We start from the raw sequence: 20,841 nt of genomic DNA on the forward strand, positions 1-20,841 counted from the left end.
AGATTAATTTTAATTTTTTTAGTACAAGTACATCAAATATCAAATTAAATCTCAATTGTAACACTAAAGAAAGAAATTGTCCGCACACAACCGACGAAACTTAAGCATGGACTCGAGACGTGCTTGTCTCGAGCAAAGAAACTAACCAAAGCAACCTAAATAAATTAAAAAACTAAACCGCAGTCAACGGGAATCGAACCTGAGACCTATTGGTCTCAGGGCTTCAGTCTTGACCACTAGGCCAAGACCTCGTTGACGATTGAGATTAATTTCAAATGCACACAAATGAGTCATGATTGTAATTTTTGAAATACATCGCTCCAAATAAGACGTAAAAAAATTTCGTGAGACGGATTTTTTTAATTAGTAACCATCGAGAAAAATAGACGTAAAAAAATGTAATTTGGAATCAAGTGGACAAGACCTATAAGGCCATACTTAGGGGTGCAAACGAACCGAATCGAACCGAATAATAATAAAATTTTAAGGTTCGAATTCGGCTCGATAAGAGTATATTCGAGTTCGAGCTCGATTCGAAGTTAGATAATTTCAAATATTTTGGCTTGAGTTCGGCTCGAAATGAAGTTCGAGTTCGAGTTCGGTTCGAAATATTCTAACCTATTCGTGAACTACTCGGATATTATGGTTCGAAAAGCTCGAAATGTATATATATTATTATATAATTATATTATATAATTAAATATTATGGCTCGCGAACTATTCGCGAACTATCGAACAGAGTAATTTCGGCTCGAGTTCGGCTCGAAAAAAAGTTCGAACATGCTCGAATTCGGCTCGAGTTCGATAAGCTCGAATACGAATAAAATATTTATCGAACGAGCTCGTAAAGCTCACGAACATGTTCGATTCGTTTGCACCTCTAGGACCCATACCAATAACAAATTATATTCGTTTAAAGATAATATAGTTTTTTATTTATTTATTTCTGAATAAGTGTTAAAAAAATAAGCTAGATAAATAAATAAAAAGCAGCTAACACACTTTGGCCGTGAGAATAGAAAAGCTCAATTGTAATAATAAAATGTCACCCAACAGAACTTTTAACCAACTCTACCTTAACTTCGATATTTTGATAGTTTTCGGTGTTTTCATAATCGAACCGATGATCGAACCGGTCTACCTAAAAAAAAAGGGTCAAACTGGTCTGATCGTTTTAACCGGATGATCGAACCGAAAAACCGTTTATATAATTTAATATAATAAATAATATATTTTGAATTTTAATAACTCAAAAATTATATAAATAGACAAAAAAATATATTTAACATAGTTGAAAGCTAAATAAATATGTAATTATATTTAAAATATCAATTATAGTTATAAATTATTTAAATAATAAATTATTTAATTTTTTAAAAACAATAATTATTAAAATAATTTTTTAAATGAAGTAAAAATTCGAAATAATATTGCGTACATATATAAAAATATTAAATTTAAAGTTTAAAAAATATAAAAATTTTAAATTAAAAAAAATAAAAAAATTTGAAAAACTGGTTGACCGGTTTTCCAGCCGGTTGGACCGATTTTCCGGTTATTGAAGGCATTTCGGATCGGAGAATCAACTGGTTCCCGATCGAATCGGTTGATCCAATTTTAAAAATATGGATATTTTCAAACCCTTTCTGGACAAGGATATAAAACAAGCATATACGAAATTAGGACAAAAAATAGAACAAAAAAATTTGGACCATTTCTCGATTTATGCGTGTCATCCTTGCGCAGGGGCCATGTTAATCTTCTCTGTATCGTTCCAATTTTATCGGATGTCCCCGAAGGGACGGTCCATGATGGTGAGTGCAGCGTATATAAAGTTTACATAAGCTCTGTGTTTTGCAAATGTGGGAGATATATTGGCTTTGTTTAATTTGGGCTAATGAGTATCAGCCCATATATGTGGCCCGGATTATTCTAGTCCAATTGTGTAAATGCCTCTGAATAACCGGGAACAGCCCGTAAAAAGTAATTTAAACAAATTTTAACTAAAAAAAATCACCAAAAGGCAAAAACTTCCGACATTTTCACCCTTGAAAAAAAATCACCTATTACTCTATTAGCAAAAATCTGTCCATTTATTTAATGTTTTTTCAAAATTATTTTTTAAAAAATCTTTATTTTGTGCATTTAATAAGAAAAATTTAGTGATACACGAATGTACAATATTTTTTACGTATTTGGATTTTTATTTTGGATTGATTAAAAAACTGAAAATTATATTTGTTTATATAGTGCTGAAGACTGAAGTATAGTTGATACTTGATAACAATGAATGTTTTTAGCTTTTTTTTTTTATATATATTTATCATATATATGTGTTGGTTATTGTTTTTCAAAAAAAAATTATTGGTTGTTTGAGTGTTGTTTTTTTTGTTTTTTTGTTTGTTTGTTTTTTTTTTGCTGTACATTTTAGTGCAACAACTTTTGTTTTAATTTGCACCGAAGTCAAAGAAGATAAAAATATTTATTATAAAATACTAGAATTTTAAAGAACAAACTGTATTATACCTAAGTTGTATATATTTGCTATTGACGTGTATTTTTTTACAACTAAACCATATTTTTTGTACCAAAAAATACATATTATTACTATGGATTTTACGAGATAGTAAATATTTTGCCCATAGTGCTTACAATTTCTAAAAAAAACATGTTTATGAATTTTTTTAAAATATATTTTTATAGAAATTACAAACACTGCTTTAGAAATACAAGGATAGTAAAATATCCTACCAACTTGGCTTCTTCCACTGTCGATTAATCATATTATTACTAGAATTGGCCCCGTCTGATGTACCAAGAGTTTAAAAAAAAAAAAAAAAAAAAAGAAACACAAAGCTATGATGCGAACTCTTACAGACAAATTTTCTCAACTTACTAGAATACTTCTCACAATTCAAATACTGAAAAAAAAAAAGTAAAATAAACCCAAAATAAATATGATCGCTCTCGGTAATTACAAAACTCAAGCGTGGAAGTGTATAATTATTATAACCTCTGTGAACGGATTACCAAGGAACAGCAAGAATCAACTAACTTGAATCATGTACATAATACTGAAGTTTTAGTAGAAATGAACCACCAATTTAAGATTACCAACTCATGAATTTGCTATACCAACGGTAAATTGCCATCGAACGATGATGCTGGTACGAATACCTCGATTTTAAAAAAGGAGTTGAACTAAAGGAACAGGTGAACAGTTCTTCTACCAATCTTCAAGCCATTCTGGTGTGTTGAGTTGATCTGCTTCTCGTGGGGAATTGAAGGACATTAACAAATCCTCAGGACGACTTTCCAAGAACTGATTTATACGAGAGACAATATCATGTGGTGCTTGGATAGTACGTTCTCTTATTCCTCTCCACTCTGTGTCTTTAAACCATGGATGGATTTTGATGGATTCGATGCCCTGGCTTCCGAGTCGTTTATGTTCATCTACTTCAAGTAACTGAATGCTAAGAAATGTTAGATTTTCTTTGATTGTGTGATTCTTATATGTGTTGAGTGAGAAGTAGTTTGATAAATTAACCTTGGTTATGAGATCAATGGCTTCAAGGCTGAAACTTTGTGGAAGGGTTAGCTGCCCTTTTACTATTCTAGCGAATGTCAGTTCGCTTTCTCTCCAAGACCCAAAAGGCATTTCACCTTGAAGCATGAAGAAGATCAAAGCTCCCAATGCCCACCTGCACAAAAAGAATGATTAAAGCACAACATGAGAACCAATTTCCTACTGCCAAAAAAATTGAAGCACTTGCACTTCTTTCGTAGAAGAATACAAGGCTGTGTGAGCTGCTAATTTAGGAATTTTCCGCATTGTATCATAATGAGTAAGATTGACCCCATCATATCTAACCATTTCTTGAGCAACAATCTTCAGAAAGTCATATCACACGAGCATCACTCAGCAAACGAAGCAGTAAACAATGGAAGCAAATTACAAAATCTCAAGAGTGTCAAAACAGAAGTTATGTTACTATTCTTGTGATATGGTTGAGAAACATGTCCCTTCAGTCACCGAGGTTCGAGGTCAAGCAAAATTCTTTTTGGGCAAACGTCTAATAGCATGAAGCCTCTAATAGCATTCTTGTTACATACACAGTTGCGGATGGAAGTGTAGTTTCATAGTTTTTCAAGTAGAAATACATTGAACTATCCTTCGATTGAGTTTCGAAGGTGCTTTATGCGGTTAATTTTATTCAAGATACAAATAACAAATGCACAGGCACATGCTATGAAGTTCTTTCCGTCTGTGTGCTAAAATTCTAATTATTTTCTATTGTGATACTTGAAAAAGGAACTTAGTTGTCGTCACCTGATCTCTGTAATTTAGAACCTAAAGGCAAGCAACGTACCAGTCAACTGGAAAACCATGCCCTTTCCCTTGAATTATTTCAGGAGCCAAAGAGTCTGCCATACCACATATAGTGTATGTTCTTTCACTAGAATCACTAGATAACTTCTTACTAAATCTGAAGTCGACTAACTGCAGCGAATAATGAAATACATTAATGTGAGTACAGATCAACTGGTTTCAGGATTTGAGTCCATTAGATCACAAAGAAAAATATTACTGATGGAGAAATAAAAATGATTATCAGACCTGTATATATCCTGTCTGATCAAATGCTAGAACTTCGGGAGACACTCCTCTATAAAGAAACCCATTCTGAATTATAGACAAAAACACCCAATTATGTTTTTGGGGAAAAAAAGAAAAGAAAAAGAAAGGGTTGGCGCCAGAGAAATTTAAGCAATCTCTCAAAGTACGCACCTCGTGCAAAACTTCTAAGGCGATTACAATTGAAGCAGCACAAAACTGTGCAGAATTTTCATTCAACCCATTGTGAATTAATGAGGTCATAGAGCAAGCAATACAAGTGTCTAGAAGTATTGCAGCATGTGTTTGATCAGCAACAGTGCATAAAACTCGAGGTACAAAAGGGGAATGGCTCATGGACTTCAATATGTTTTTCTCCTTCAGAACTAGTCCTTCTTTTCCAAGTTTTTTAACCTTCTGCTTTGAAAACCTTTTCAAGCTAAGCAATTTTTCTGCAATGAACAGACGAATTTTAGGAGCTTCTCACCCAGTTAAGATTATGCAAAAGAAAAAGGCAATGTAAAGTTGCAATGGCAGATGAAAGAAAGGCTTTTTACCCTATTGATGCTGTCCACCGTAAAAAGAATAGTGCAAAATTAATTTTCATGAAGTAATGGGGAGAACAAACCTGAGTCCTTAACACGCACAAGTCCAATCTCACTGACGTCCGTGGAATACAAGCAGGTTTTCCATTCCTGGAGAAGTAGAAATTTAGTTACTTTTCGCATTGACAGTAACATCAAAGAAATCTAAAGAGATATTTGGTGCTTACTAGATCTACGATCTGGATATTTTTCATATCTGAAGTATCCAAATCTCTTACGGGTTCAGAAGACAGATAGGTGGAATATGGTTTCGACCTGATCAAATTTAACAGAAAAATGCATTTATTGTCAAGAATATATAAATTATTACGAGAAAGTGAAAAGGCAGCACGTATGGATTGAGATATATTTCATTAGCATAAGCAGAACATTGTACATGAAAATTCTGCCAATTATACGACAAGTGAAAAGGCGTACTTATCAGCCTGTGAAAGCCTCGGCAGAGGGCCTACAACTGAATCAAAGTTCTCCTTTGTTAAAATGGAGCATACCACATTGCCCACAGCAATGACACTCAAGGAAGATAGGTGTTCTCCCAGAAGTATCCATTCCCCAAAATAGCTCCCTTCAGTCTTCTCCAAAGAAATGCTCTTACTAGACATATCATCATCCAGCTTCTCATCGTCAAGCTTCAGACTTGGAGCATTCACACCTTTAACTGAATCCATGTCAAAGGAAATTTTTACGGCTCCCTTCTGTATAATGCATAAACCCAGGGGGCCCACATTCTGCATTTACATACAAAAGTGAATAAGACAGACAATTAAAAAGCGTATACAGATCCAGGGGGGAAAAAAAAGCATACCTTATCAACTATTGTCTGCCCATCAGTGAAAGACACTTCTAAAAGTGAATCTGCAATACGACTTAGCTGTAAGATAGTCAACCTTGAAAGCAGATCTATTGATCGCAGTAACTTCAATGAGGATAAATTAGTAAACTCTGACATAAGAATTCCTCTAAAATCTTCTCTTTTAAGTGCCCAGAGAGTACCATCGGTCACCGACCGAACAGAAGCTTGGAGAGGCTTGTTGGACCTGGTGGTGACATGAAGTAGGTACCACGTTAACACTTGTACAGTTATATGTCTCAGGATTATATATCCATAGAAATAGGGGCCAACATAAACAAAAGAGAAAAAATATCTCCTCCATTCCCTTTGGAAGCCTTGGCCTTTACATCTCATTTCCGTAAGTATGCGTCATTCTCAAGTCATGTCCAAACAAAGGAAGCTTTTTTTTCCATCATTTTACTACTTCTAATGTTAACCTCGGATTAAGAATACCTGAACCAAAACCCAATTTCCACAAACTGATCCCCATGTAGCAGAAAATGAGAATAATAGGTAGAATTTAAGATGCTACAGTAACCCCAATCAAGATACGGGACATGTAAAACAACATTGTATGGATGTCATGATTCAAGTCAGATACAGCGCAAGATTAACTGCACAAGGAGAATATTGTTTAGACTACATAGCAAGGTGACAGAAAAAAAAAAAAAGATTCTCACATCAACGCCAACTCTCCAAAGGAAGATAATTTTTCAGCAGTGTAGCGTTGTAGCACCCTAGGCACTTCTCCATTTTTCTCTTCCTGGTACACATGTTGAAATAAGAGACTTGTAAAAAAATATAACGAAAAGTATAAATCAGCATAACTCTCATTGTTTCAACTGGAAGGCTGTTTCTATTCTATTGAGATGCATACATAGAGATGTTTCAAGAAGAACGCAGAACATATATTTTCCCCCCAAAATTTACAAGATCTGTAATCAGTCTGCAGAACAAATAGCAAAGAATCACCTGAATTGCAAACACCTCAAATTCTCCACTGCCAACAACATAGAAGCAATCACCTTCTCCACCCTGCAAATACAAATACCAACTTAATATGCTAGCAGCACGGGTATTCTAAATTCTTAAAAACCATCAAATAAACAGACACACGACAAGGACTGAACAGAGACCTACTAAAACCATTCAACATGTACAAACAAAGCCAGGAAACCAATATACCAATATACCATGAGAAAGATATCTTTTCATCTTTAGTTTATCTTATATAATGGTCAAAACAGGAGCATAAATGCCTCATACATTGACAAGTTTATAACATTTATAATTATGTTCTACACAAGAAAACCAAGGCTTCTCCCGCTAACTCAGTAGAGAATAATCATTCATCAATAATTTCGCAAAAATATATCATATAGCCCAAATATAAAAATAAGTTTTGATCATGAGTTTTGTTTATGACAATTATATCTCCTTTGGCCAGACTCAGAGTTTACTTAATTATAGCATTGTGTGAAATCTGTTCCTGAGTATTTATCAACAGCGAGACTTTGTGGATTATATCTTGCACATGATAATATTGAGACATGACTCACTTGAATGTTTATGACAAAAGTTACTTCCCTCAATGATTGGGTTTACGCTTTCATCTGTCACAAAAATCAAGAAAATTATCTAAATCGCTTGTTTTGCTTAGACTCCAAGCAAGACTCTATTCAGAATACACTAGTGCAATAGGCATTCAGTTACATCTGAAACAGATAAGAAAAAATGAACGAGAGACCATAAACATCCACCTGTGAAAAAAAAATTACCTGCTTAACCACGATCTCTCCTGCCTTAACCTCAACTCTTTGCATACAGTCCAACAAAACATGGCATTGAGAGCTTGTAAGTTTTCTGAAAAGAAAATGATCATGCAAGGCCCGTTCAATGTGAGCCTGTCACGTGATGAGGCATGCTTAGTAAGTGATTTGAGATTTTGAGAATAGAAAATTTGAAATTTTTTAGAATGAAAAAAGTGGCCGAGATTGCATTACTTCTTCCTCCCAAGTCTTTCTGTGAGTTGGAGATGAAGGAGCCCACAACTGCCCATTTCCTAGAGAACTTTCAATGGCACGAAGTCGTGCACGGGATATATCATTCCTTGCACGGTTTTTTGATCTCCAGTTCATAAGAGATGGAGACTCAGATCCCGTGACCTCAACCACTTGAGGTACAGGGGGTCTCAAAAAGGCATCAAACTTTGTTGATTGGCCAAATACATCCTGCATGTAAAGATGAAATTACCTGATTAAGTGTTTGAGAAAATAAATAGAACATAGAAGGGGTATCAGATCATATAAAATCAACAATCAAGTGTGCCGATAAAATTAATTAAATTCCTTACATCATCCAACCCATTTACGTGCACCACTATCACAGTAATGTCGTCAGTACGAGTTTCATACTGTAGCCAAAGACGGTATGACTCGGCAACAATTTCAGCACAAGCATCACGAGGGTCCTTGTACTTTGCAACCTGGTAATGAACCATCATTATAAGACGTTTCACAGAGGAACTTACATTAAGATCAACGTGATTTATTGTTCTGAAAAAAAGGCTAAAAAAACTATCAATAAATAAATTAGGAACAGCATGCCCTGAAAATGGATTTACTGAATTGCAACGAGCTTACGTGGGTCTATTTCTTACCATTTTCCATGAAATAAACGGAAAGAAAAAGGAATCTTGACGATACCAGAGGATAATATTTCGTTAGTTTTCACCACAACACCACTTAATCTATTTTATTAATCCATAACTGGAAATGTTTCTAAATTTCAAGTAACTTTCAGCAGCATACTATCTGAATGTAACCTGATAGGCTGATACAAAGGTTACTCAATATTTGCAGAAACAAATAACGTTGTTATGGTGGGTTTCTTTAAATAACTTCAGCAAATAAAGTTCAAATCTTTTCCCTTTTATTGTGATATTTAATTTCAAGGATTGCCGCAGTATAAATACTGGGGGGAAAATTTTACCATGTCCACTACAGTTTGGCTTGAAAGAAACTCAAAGACACCATCACTAGCAATCACGAAGAAAGGATGATTTGATGTCAACTCCATAACAACAATTTCTGGGTTTGCAACAACACCTATTTCCTCAGCTATAGAATCACCAACACTTCTGGTAAAAGCTGTACCAGGGTACATCCCATTTTGCACCCATAATCTAGGAGGATCACCATCATCGCCTTCTTCAGTTCCCCAACACTGAACATCTGGATTTTTGAGTCCTTCAATCTGATCCAAAGTGAGAACTCTAGCACCACAGAGTTTCACCCGTTCTAGTTCATCAGGTCGAAAAGGTGTTTGATCAATGGAAAGGTCAACAGCTACAATATCCTTCCCCCGTTTCTCACCTATGACTGCCCTTGAGTCACCTGTATTTGCAATATAAAGTTTCCTACCACGAACTAGCACTGTAACTGCAGTTGTTCCACTCATGCTATCATCGAGCATGTCAGCATGCAGCTGGGAATTTGTTGTCAAGAATCCAGCATGACAAGCTTCAACTGCATCCATGTGAAACCTACTATTCCTAAGCAAATTTTCACACAACTTCTGCTTCACAAACTGAGAGCATTGAGCTCCAAATTCACCATGGCCATCAAAAACTCCGAAGAAATGATCATCCGGGCTAGTCCCAAATGGTGTATGAATGCAAAAACTGTCTTGATTGGCCTTATCAAGGGCATCAGGGTAGTAGCCTCTCTGAGATAGAAACGAGCACCGTAATTCATAGTCACAAGATGGAACTTTCACAGTGCGTGATCCCTCGGGAGGTAAGAACTGAGCTGACACTCTGGATAGCCTTGTAATATGGGCTTCATGGTCCCTGGTCGATCCTAACTGACGTAACTTATCTCGGGTCTCCATTTCCTCATTATCTGAATGAGTAGGTGAAAACACAGCAAGCTCAGTTGCTGTTTTCACATCTCCACTTTCATTCAACTTATCATCTCCAGAAGAACATAATTCACCAATACACGACTTAGAATAAACACAACCCATCTCTCAAAACACCTAAACAAGAATAACCCAGTCGCTGAATTTCCACGGAATTCCGTTCATCAGGTTTCCCAAGCACTGTATCACTGCCACAGACACACAATCTGGAATAAAAAATCGCAACAAAACAGTAAACCAAAATTTTAACCCCCAACCCAAATTTCCAATTTGAAGAGAATCAAAACCAAAGCCTCGCCCACAAAGAATTCATGCTTTTATATAAAATGACAGTAAAACTCCACAAAAACAATAATTCCAAACTAAAAAACAGAAAGAAAAAACTCGCATTCTTGCCTAACTCAACATATGCATAGTTTCATCAGAATTCTTGATCTGAAGTTCGCACGCGAAGCTTCGCAATAAAAGATAACACTCGTGAACAACAAAAAAAAATAAAACACACACACACACACTAGAAGACAAGCAAAACTCGTCCGACAGAAAAACACGTTACCGATATACTTAATACACTCGCCCAAGTGAAACGTAAAAAAATTAGATGTGGACGGTTACTAAAATGAGCCCGGTACATACTTGAAGAGCTGAGAATATGTGGAGACGAGCGTAAATCCCAGCCTACGATAGAAGAAGAAGAAGAAGAAACAAGCAGGAGTCCGCTATGGAAATATAGAGTAATAAATGTTGGATTTGCATGTGTGGAATGAAAGGTTGGGGGCTTTTTCTCTTTCACCTTTTTGCGTTGGGTGGAGGAAGAGTTGCCACGCGCTTGATGCACGCGCCGCCGTCATTTGGTTGCTGGGGATAATGCAGGACCCACCTGTGGGAACAATTGGACCGTACACAGACCTTTGTTAATTTAAAAAAGGTTGACTCCAAAGGGGTCCTCATTCTACATAAGTTAGAGATTTATTGTTCATTGGCTCAGGTGGAAGGTAAATCGAGTGATGTGTACGAGCGGCAGAGATTTGAATGCAGCACATGACCCAATTCTCATAGCATATCCCACAATATTTCAGCAGGGAATATGCTCCACACGAGGATCGAACTCGCAACGCTGGAGAATTTTTTCTCACGTCACCTCAGGTCTTACCAACTCGCATATTCCCCTATGGGGCGTACACAGACCTTTGTTAGCTGCTTAGTTGTCCAGTAAGTAAATTCATACATAAAAATGATTGCAAATTCTCTTTAATTTCATAATCTCTTTCACTTATTATCGTGATTATGGGAAATTTTGTTTTTATTGAGATTTACAATGATATAGTAACATATTATTTCTTGATTATTTTAATATGATTTCATAAATTTTAGTTGACATTAGTTTGTTTAAAAATTTATATTTGAATTATCAATTGAGTTTAATAAATTATTTCTCTTTGTCAGAAAACAACTAATAATTAGCAAGGTTTTAAAAAACGGGATTAAACTAGAAACGTGATGAAAATGCTAAAATTCAGGTAAAAACGGGAAAAATGGTCAACTCTAAGTTGACCATATTAAACGTGATTAAACGTTTTAATCGAAATTAAACATGATTTTTGTAATAAAAAAAATTACTTTTTTTTATTTTTTAAAAATAAATTATATCAATTTAAAAATCTATAAATAAAACCATTTTCTTCAAAATCAAATAAATAAATCCGATCATATATTTTTCAAAACTTTTTTCTTCAAAATTCTTGTGTTCTGGGTAATGTTTAAATTTTTTGATGTGGTCTAGCTATAGACATTGCTAAAAATTATAGTTTTGATATTTTTTTTGCTTTTAAAAATTTGAAAAATTGTGTGTTACTATTAAATTTATTACATATATGTGTGTTATTTAGCCTATATATTGGTAATAGATAATTAAAATTTTAATAAAAGTTAAACGTTTTTCACGTTTTAATCTGTATTAAACACGTTTAAACTTGTGAAACTTAAAATTTGATCTCAAAGTTTCGTTGGGTTTCGCGTTTTTTAGAACCTTGATAATAATTATGTCATTTCACAATAGACATAAAATTATCCGAGTTAGAGAGGATCCGAGTAGACAACCAGTTCGGATAATTAGTCAATCTAGTCAATCGACAATTTCACACTCTACATAAATCATAAGTTAGGCTTTAACAACATAAAAAAATGGGTCATAATTCCTCCAACATTTTGTTAAGTGATCACCAAAAAATATATTCAAAAAATCGAAGAGAGTGGTTTGATATTGAGATGTGAGCGTATTTTGGAAAGAAAGGGATGTGAGCTATTATGGGATTCTTAAAATAACTTGTGGGCTTGATAATCTATATGTTATTAGAACCAAGATTAAATTTTAATTGTTTAGCAACAAACACAAGTTAGGCTTTAACAACAACAAAATGGAGTCATAATTGGTGTTTTATAAATTTGTTTAAGCTACGTTTAAGCTTTATTATTAGAGCTTACAATTTGGGTTATGCTCGTTGGGTCGGCCTATCCCACCACACAATTTAAGTGGGTTGAGTTGAAATTTTCTCAACCGAATTAAAGGTAGGTCAACCCGCGGCGAGCCTAGGTTGCCACGCGGGCTTGGATTTTTTTATTTTTTTGTACTTTTGATATATGTATTTTTTAATGAAAATTTTGAATTTTTTGTATTAATTAATTTTTATAAAATTTACACGTGTGAAATCAATTATTACAAATTTTATTAATATGTTTCTATTAATATTTATTTATTAAATGAAATTTATAATTAATTACAATGATTTTTATTTATTTTTATTGTAGTAAACCAACCCGCGGGCCGATCCGTCTAACCCGCAACCCACCTTGAGTTGGATTGGGTTGAGGATTTTCAGCCCGCCCTCGATCCGACAAACGGTGGGTTTTTGGTGGTTTGACCCGTATGACAGTTCTATTTATCATACTATCTATCTTTAAAAATAAGTAAATATTAATAAAAAATTTCATTATCATTTATTTTTAAAGGTCATAAACACTACTTTAATGCATTTAAATTAGATTAGATAAACGTTTTCAGAACATAAGATCTCATTTATCTCTTTAAATGAATATATTTGTAATAATATCAAATAAAAACAATCATATATATAAATATGACGAGTTAGTTGATAATGAGCTAATTTTTATTACTCATTGTAGTTTGGTATGAAAGTATTATTTAATATAATATTGATACTTTATGTTATTTATAGGTCGGAGAATCGAGTAGCCCATTCGCTTGCTTCTTTTGTTGTTTTCTTCCACATTTTTTAAATTGGAATTTCTATAGTTTTTTTTATTGATAAATCTTTTTATTAAAGACATTACTCGTGATTAATAATATAAGATCTTTCCGCTAAAAAAAACATAATATTTTTCAGTTTTTTTTCCCATTCACTGTTGAAAATTTTAAAATGTAGGTGAAAAAATCAAATGAAAAATTACTGGTGAATTTTTTAATCCTCACAAATATTGTTCAATGGTTAGCGATAGCCATAAAAGAACAAACTAAAATTGGACGAAATAATTAATAACGAGAGTTACTTTCTAGTGAGTCATGCACTCGTGTTTCTCATTCTCCCCGTTTCCTTTTCAAACGGGTGGCCGAGATTATTTCATGCCGGCGGTCAAGACACATCCGATGAATATATAATATATTAAATTCAATAAATAAAAAATCGAGGAGGATAAATAACAAAAAAATATACGAAGTTGAAAGTAATTGATAAGTGACTCTTTTAAGTTTTTAATTTAAGATGACAGTGAATTCAATAATACAATAGATACAGTAGATAAACTATAATTTTGATTCTGACCTAGTTATTTGTCATCTAACAAGTAACAACAGAAGTAAAAGAATCTTTTTATAGGTTAGATATGTAATTTGACGTTGGCGTCACATCAAAAGATAAAAAAATCGGTTAGTACATGCATACCATGTGGCATACAAGACAAATATTCGGTAAAAAAGATGGAATGTATGGCAAACCACCCATTTTTCTTGAGGCAAATTTTGTAAGCAACGAATTACAAACTCTCAATAAAAAGAAAAAATGAAACACAATTGATGAAACAATAAATATTCAACCGATATGAAAAGAACATCCACGAGGCCTTTTTCAGAATGGATGGATCATCCATTATTTATCCAAACTTGGAATTAATAACGTGGTCCCTTTTCCAAAGGGGGATATATTCAATTATTACATGCCCCTTTCTTTTCATGAGTTGGCTCTACAATTCAGTCTAAACCATATCGACACATTTACTTCATCCTTCATCATTGTTGTTCGACTTTCGGATCATATGATATGATAACCCTCTTTTTCCCTAAATTTATGTCTCTAAATCATAGTGAGAAATATGTCGAAATTGAGTATCATGAGTTAAAAATGTTGATTTCGTTGGAATGAACATTTAAATAAGATATATATATCGTCATAAATATATATATATATATATATATATATATATTTATATTTATGACGATAAATTTGTAATCACTGCTTATCATATAACATGTAAATAGTTATATGCAACATATATGATACGTTCAACACATGCTATAAACCTACGTATTAGTCCAAGCATTTGTCCACGCAATAACATAACTAAATCAAGGTATATGAGTTTGAAAAAAAATATTTTAAAATCAAATTGAACTTCAGCTTCAATCCATGGAATTTCAATTTATCTTTGCCGAAACTAAAAGCGTCGGAAAAAAATATCTCACAATAATCTAAAATCTTTTAGTGTTAGGTGGATGAAAAAAAAAAAAGAAGAAATACAAGAAGAGAGGTTGGATTGGAGCGAGACACATCATGTGGTTTAATTCAATGAACCCATAACATAAATCAAACTACTATTTAGACAGAAAGAAATCGCAAACTCAACTAAACATCCACTCCACGTAAGTTTTCCCAATAATTAATATTGTGCACAAATTATGAACACCATAAATTAATTTTGGAAAAAAATCTCGATGTTATACGTATATAATCTCTAAAGACACTGTTTATAAAGAAAATATAAGACAAAAACTATCACGTGGATTAGTTCAATAGTCGAATGATGTTTTTTTATCAACATTTTTTTTTGACGAGTTTGTTACACATGACTTGCTCAGTGCAGTTCACATGAACAAAATTTGCAAGCTCTTATATTAGTCCAAAAATTTACCCACTCCACATCACAGAATAACAACCACATATTCTCACTGTCATAAAAAAAACCCCGAATGCTAAAAATTAACTAACCAAAATGTACATTTTATTTTTGGAATGGTACTCTAGGCTAGAGCGTGTGGAACGACCACACTTAAAGTTAAAACAACATACATGAATATTGAATCTCAAATCATTACTTTATAAGGGAATGGTCACGAAATCATCATCTATTTTATATTCACGGGGACACATTTTTTAAACCGAACAAGTTGAATGACATGATTAATTAAAGTGTTCGTCCACGTTATACATTCAATCATAAAACCTTTTTCTCCTATTTCATAGTCAATAGCCATTTATAAAAGTGATAATTGATTGATGAATGATGATACATTATTGGCTAGAATCAAAGTGTGTGATCCATCAAGAATAATTTATGAAAAAGGGGGGAAAAAAAGAAAAAGAAAAAGAAAAACAACTATGGGCCAGCCCGACTACATGTGGCCCATTTTGGTTATCGTCCAAGCCCGCCCAGGTCAGACCAGCATACAGTACGTACCTGAGACCTTGGTCATCGTTTGGGCCCAATACATCACAGATTGAAATTGAATTAGACAAAGGAGCAGTGTGCAATTTGATAAGAGTTCGAGGGGGAGAATGAAATAGTGAAATTCATCCAATCAGGTAAAATTCTGTATGTACGCACTGCTGCTACTCTAGAAGAGTGTATGTCTAATAGAGGGAAGAGAATAATTAGATTAAATAATGGTGAGGATAATTCCAATGGCGTCGTCGATTAAACCCTCGCTCTCGTCTCTCAGATTTTCCAAAGCTGCTCGCTTCTCTTCCCCCAATCGCGGACTCGCCTCGGTACATCTCGGAAGTGGTGTGTTCTCTCGATTATTACGATTTTTTTGAGCTATGTATTCAATTTTGTTTCTGCTTTTTGATTCACCGCTCGAACTATATCAGTGCTATTCAGGCAGCCTGCATTGGAAATATGAGGTTATGTTCTTAATTGGTTGAGTGAATTTTAGTTAGTATGTAGTTCAATTGCTTTATTGCTCAAGTGTATCTATGTTTTAACTGCCTTATTGCAAGCTAAGAATATGATTTCCTTTATTTTTGCAAAATATACTGATGAAAGCAGCTTGTTATCAACTTTAATAAGACTGCCCTGGTTTTATTACAACATTTTATTGGATTCCTCAAGTGTGAGCGGTATTTTGAACTTAGTTCTTTTATGATCTGTTGAAGAACCTGATTATAATTTTATATTATCTTCGATTGCTACGTATTTTAGTTATCTATATTTGTTTTTGGGAGAAGTAGTATGCACGCTTCGATCAAGACGTTTGAGGTGTTGCCTAATGTTGTCTGCTGTTGGGATTTGATGGGATCTTCGATAACATTTATGGTAAATTCAGTGGAAGAGGGAGACATTAAACATATAAAATGAGATTATGAATAAAGCCTTTTATGGCCAGATTGGAAGGCGAGCATCTTGAGTACGCCGTATATTCTAGTTGAGCTGAGCTAGATTATGAAAATAGACTTGCAAAGAATTGTTGAATCTTGAAATTGCTCAATTGCAAGTTTCAGATAATTCAAAACCCTGTTGCAAATCGTAACATATTACAAAATATAATATGCGCTACTTGATATTACCTTTTTTAAGCTTAGAACGATATTGAATTTATTTTCTAGTTAATGACACTCAAACCTGATGCTTACAGGTCAAAATAGAATAAAGAAATATGACTAATGTGCTTGTATAATCGGTTTCTCCTAGTGTAACTTACGTGATCATCTGTATATTATCCAGCTGTGCCTCAGTTGCAATCATTTGGACTTAGAACTTGCAAGTTCCTTAAAGGAGCAGCCATCATACCATCAGTTAGTGCTGCAGGAAATGTGGCACAGGCAAGTACTGCTGCAACACAAGAAAATACATTAGATTGGGCTAAAAAAGACAACAGAAGAATGCTTCATGTTGTTTACAGAGTTGGGGACTTGGACAAGACAATAAAGTATGCTTTTTTTTATACCTAGCTTTTCATCTGGGCGTTCTGGTTGTGCCTTTGCAGAATGGTTGTTTAAGGGTCATATAATGATGCTGCAGGTTTTACACTGAGTGTTTAGGCATGAAACTGCTCAGAAAGCGTGACATGACTGATGAAAGATATACTAATGCGTTTCTTGGATATGGACCTGAAGATACTCACTTTGTGATTGAACTCACTTACAGTAAGCTATTGACAGTATTGTTATTTCAATCTTCCATTGACTTCTCAGGACATGCTTTCACATGCATTAAAATTTTCCTTTTTGCGTGTGGACATTGCTATCTACTATTGGAAAAGTTGACTTACCTCTGATTTTTTTCCCGGTGATCCTGTCAGATTACGGGGTTGACAAGTATGACATTGGTACTGGTTTTGGCCATTTTGGGATTGCTGTCGATGATGTGAGTTTTTATTCGTGTCTATAGCTATGCTGTAGATAGTCTGATGATTTGTCAACCGTGACTTTGAAAATGCAATTATTTGGTTTTCAGTCGCCTTATAGACTATCTTTTTAACCTGGACAAATAATTACATTTTGGTGATTCTTAAGTGCCGTGGAATGATTTTTCTTTTTATTTTACTATCAACATGCCTCAACATATTTGTTTTGCAGAATTTTTCTTTTTACTAGTGATACGATGATTAGATTTGTGAAAAAAAAAATAGCCAGAATAAGAGAATCTCCTGATGCATAACAGCAAAATACAGTAACAGAAATACCCCAACACTTTTATTCCTTAATAACTGACAGATTTCCTCTTTCATTGTTGGAAATCATAGGTAACAAAGACTGTAGAACTAATAAAAGCTAAAGGTGGAAAAGTTACGCGAGAACCTGGTCCTGTCAAAGGTGGGAAAACCGTAATAGCATTTGTAGAGGATCCTGATGGTTATAAGTTTGAACTTTTAGAGAGAGGTCCTAGTCCTGAGCCATTGTGTCAAGTGATGCTTCGAGTTGGAGATCTTGATCGGTCTATCGATTTCCATGAGAAGGTGAGATTGCTTCCTTTGATGAATGTATTTGGTTTACATGTTCAAAGCTGAGGTTCTACTTCCCAGTTGTGTATTGTGTAATATGACCCATCCATCATTAACAGTTCTTTTTTTTTGAAGGCATCGTTAAGTGTTCTTACCTTTGCATGTTTGTGTAAGTTTTGAATTTTCTCTCACATTTCAGGCTTTTGGAATGGAGCTTCTTCGCAAGCGAGACAATCCTGAACAAAAGGTGATTCTCTCTCTACCCCCACCCCCACCCCAAACCCAACAAACCCAACCCCCCCCCCCCACCCACAAAAAAAAATAAAAATAAAAAATAAAAAAACTTAAAATAATAATAACAATAATAATAATGTGAGGGAAATAACTTTGATTCAATATATTCCAACTATTTTGAAGTTATCAAAGCGAAAGTTAGGTGCAATCTACTCTCTAACCCCCTATCCTTTTCCCTTTCCTTCACAACTGATTGCTTTCTTTCTGCTGTAAAGTACACGATAGCCATGATGGGTTATGGCCCCGAAGATAAAAATGTGGTACTGGAGTTGACATACAACTATGGCGTGACCGAATATGACAAAGGCAATGCGTATGCCCAGGTTTGGATATTATGTTAAGAGTTTTATTCTAAGTGAGCCCACTCTTTGCACGTCTATTGCTTTGTTATGTAGAATCAACATGTTAATACTTCTGTAACATGATACAGATGCTAGATATGACGACTTTTTAAAATTCCTAGATACGTCAATTGACATTAAGGCAGCTGATGGCACGGTTTATTTCAATGTGTTGATGTGTTTTCTATCCTGAACTAATTTACAGATATTGGACCAATAGTAGATAATGAAAATTTAAACATGTCTTATGGTTCTACTTTTCAAATTGAAAGAACTTGGCAAGCTTAAAATGTCTATAATATATTAACATGAGAGAAAAATAAATTCATTCTAGACACTTATTAAAAAATAGTGGTTGCAACTTCTTCATTTTGTGATCTGCCATGTTGACAGTTGTTAATGCGTGAGTTATTTACTGCTCGACATTGTATGATTAATTTTTTGGAAGTCGCTGCAGAGTGCAGTCTTCGCTCTGTAGTAGTCTGATTCAAACTTTTGGCTGACTGATTATTACCTGTAGATAGCCACCAGGACAGATGATGTATATAAACTTTTGGCTCTGTAGTAGTCTGATTCGAACTTTTGGCTGACTGACTGTTACCTGCAGATAGCCATCGGGACAGATGATGTATATAAAACTGCTGAAGTAATTAAGCTCGCTGGTGGGAAGATTACCAGGGAACCTGGACCTCTACCTGGTATTAGCACCAAGATTACTGCATGCCTGGATCCTGATGGTTGGAAAACGGTACACCCCAACTTCTATTAGGAAAAAAGACCACTTGCTTTATATTTGTTTTTGAGTTGCTAAGTTTTCAAGATCAGCTGTGAGAAAAATAATTCAGATTGAACGATGACTGCTCTTCATATTTCCTAATCATTTTGGAATTTAAAGATTGTCGAGAGGATTTTGAGTTTGACCCAATAACTGGCTCATATTTTTGGACCACTTGAAAGCAGTCTTTTCATTCATCAACATCAAAGCAAGGGTGGGCTCGTTACAACTGAGGTCTTATGTTATATTATGTCATAACACAGTTATTTGAACAGTACATGCTCTTTACACAAACCTTGCAGGTTTTTGTTGATAACTTGGATTTTCTCAAAGAATTGGAGTGAGTGAGTTTCCTTTAGAAATCGTCATGCCAAATCCAAGGAGAGAAGCAGGGATTTCGGATCTAACATTGCCCCTACTGCTCTTGTCAAATGATGCACCGCGAGTTCTCAATCAGTTATAGCACTCAGCTCCGTTTTGTAAATCAAATCGCATCGTGTCTGTCAGATAAGTTATAAGAGCAGTGGGCGATTAGGAACTGTGTTTGGTTAGGTTAAATAATCTCTTTGATAGAACCCTGTCACAAAGAAAATTGTCCTTTCAAAATTTGTATGATATTTATGTCAAATGTACACTCATACTTCTTTTTGGCAAAAATAAAATGTTAAACAATTTACTTTTGTATCCCCAGATTTCTCGATACGAAGATGTGTATCTTGTAAGTCGGTCTCAAGGATATTTATTTATGAGATCAGTCGACCCGATTTGTATATATAATGAAAAATAATATTTTTAGTATAAAAAATAATATTTTTTTATTATCCGTTTTATCAAATTAATTTGTAAAACGGTCTATCAATGATTTTTTGGTGACTTCAAGCTTGAGAGCCAACTGATGGGCCAAATGATTTTAAACACATTTGGAACAAGTAATCAGAGCAATCACATATTTTACTATCAAACCACAGTACCAAACACCGACTGCCACACAACTTTACCAGGAAATGCCAAGTAAAATCAAGCAAAAACCTAAAAATTATTAGGCTTGTTTGTGTTGTGACTAGCACTCTAGCAGAACTCTTTTGGTGCGACCACTATCAATCACGAGGTTAACATTATAATTAATGGCGATAATATTACAATAAATTTATATGATGTAGTTAAAACTTAAAAGCATTCATTTCGAATAAAGCATTCATGTCTAAAGTTTACTACTAACTTC

General features: G+C 34.3%; 2 protein-coding genes and 1 non-coding gene across 6 annotated transcripts; 1 reads left to right on the plus strand and 2 right to left on the minus strand.

Moving 5' to 3' along the window:
* Positions 1-1,700: 1,700 nt before the first annotated feature.
* Positions 1,701-1,803, minus strand: LOC140873376 (U6 spliceosomal RNA). The gene has a single exon (XR_012148009.1). It is a non-coding gene; the product is annotated as a U6 spliceosomal RNA (small nuclear RNA).
* A 1,024-nt stretch (positions 1,804-2,827) lies between these two features.
* Positions 2,828-10,765, minus strand: LOC140873043 (protein phosphatase 2C and cyclic nucleotide-binding/kinase domain-containing protein). Of its 4 annotated transcripts, none has more exons than XM_073276012.1 (16): positions 10,613-10,764; positions 9,047-10,164; positions 8,409-8,540; positions 8,059-8,286; positions 7,834-7,959; positions 7,028-7,090; positions 6,736-6,818; positions 6,029-6,260; positions 5,641-5,951; positions 5,391-5,478; positions 5,247-5,313; positions 4,793-5,070; positions 4,622-4,687; positions 4,374-4,504; positions 3,551-3,704; positions 2,828-3,469 (listed from the first exon to the last, which is right to left on the minus strand). In XM_073276012.1, the coding sequence occupies exons 2-16, from the start codon at positions 10,079-10,081 to the stop codon at positions 3,227-3,229; spliced, it is 3,237 nt and encodes a 1,078-aa protein (XP_073132113.1). In that variant the 5' UTR covers positions 10,082-10,164; positions 10,613-10,764; the 3' UTR covers positions 2,828-3,226. The 4 variants fall into 4 exon arrangements, with proteins under 4 accessions (XP_073132113.1, XP_073132114.1, XP_073132115.1 ...); XM_073276013.1 differs by lacking the exon at positions 10,613-10,764 and adding an exon at positions 10,373-10,483; XM_073276014.1 differs by lacking the exons at positions 2,828-3,469; positions 3,551-3,704; positions 4,374-4,504; ... (2 more) ...; positions 5,247-5,313; positions 5,391-5,478 and having other exon boundaries at positions 5,814-5,951; positions 6,029-6,078; positions 6,171-6,260; positions 10,613-10,765.
* Positions 10,766-15,887: 5,122 nt separating this feature from the next.
* Positions 15,888-20,303, plus strand: LOC140873053 (probable lactoylglutathione lyase, chloroplastic). The gene is made up of 9 exons (XM_073276035.1): positions 15,888-16,051; positions 16,991-17,195; positions 17,288-17,412; positions 17,568-17,632; positions 18,012-18,224; positions 18,409-18,456; positions 18,719-18,826; positions 19,452-19,592; positions 19,922-20,303. Exons 1-9 carry the CDS (start codon positions 15,931-15,933, stop codon positions 19,961-19,963), a joined length of 1,068 nt encoding a protein of 355 aa, XP_073132136.1. The 5' UTR covers positions 15,888-15,930; the 3' UTR covers positions 19,964-20,303.
* Positions 20,304-20,841: the final 538 nt, after the last annotated feature.

Source organism: Henckelia pumila, unplaced genomic scaffold (assembly GCF_033568475.1).
Source record: "Henckelia pumila isolate YLH828 unplaced genomic scaffold, ASM3356847v2 CTG_525:::fragment_3, whole genome shotgun sequence".
NCBI classification, from domain to species: Eukaryota; Viridiplantae; Streptophyta; class Magnoliopsida; order Lamiales; family Gesneriaceae; genus Henckelia; species Henckelia pumila.

What these genes read in the sequence shown, in the direction of transcription:
- LOC140873043 (XM_073276012.1), bottom strand. Translation starts at nt 10,081, where the DNA reads ATGGGTTGTGTTTATTCTAAGTCGTGTATTGGTGAATTATGTTCTTCT. An exon ending in GCCAAACTGTAGTGGACATG is followed by an intron (nt 8,541 to 9,046) that starts GTAAAATTTTCC and finishes GTTCATTACCAG; the next exon opens with GTTGCAAAGTACAAGGACCC. An exon ending in CATGGTTTTCCAGTTGACTG is followed by an intron (nt 3,705 to 4,373) that starts GTACGTTGCTTG and finishes CTTTTTGTGCAG; the next exon opens with GTGGGCATTGGGAGCTTTGA.
- LOC140873053 (XM_073276035.1), top strand. Translation starts at nt 15,931, where the DNA reads ATGGTGAGGATAATTCCAATGGCGTCGTCGATTAAACCCTCGCTCTCG. An exon ending in CTCGGTACATCTCGGAAGTG is followed by an intron (nt 16,052 to 16,990) that starts GTGTGTTCTCTC and finishes TATATTATCCAG; the next exon opens with CTGTGCCTCAGTTGCAATCA. An exon ending in AAGGCAATGCGTATGCCCAG is followed by an intron (nt 18,827 to 19,451) that starts GTTTGGATATTA and finishes TGTTACCTGCAG; the next exon opens with ATAGCCATCGGGACAGATGA.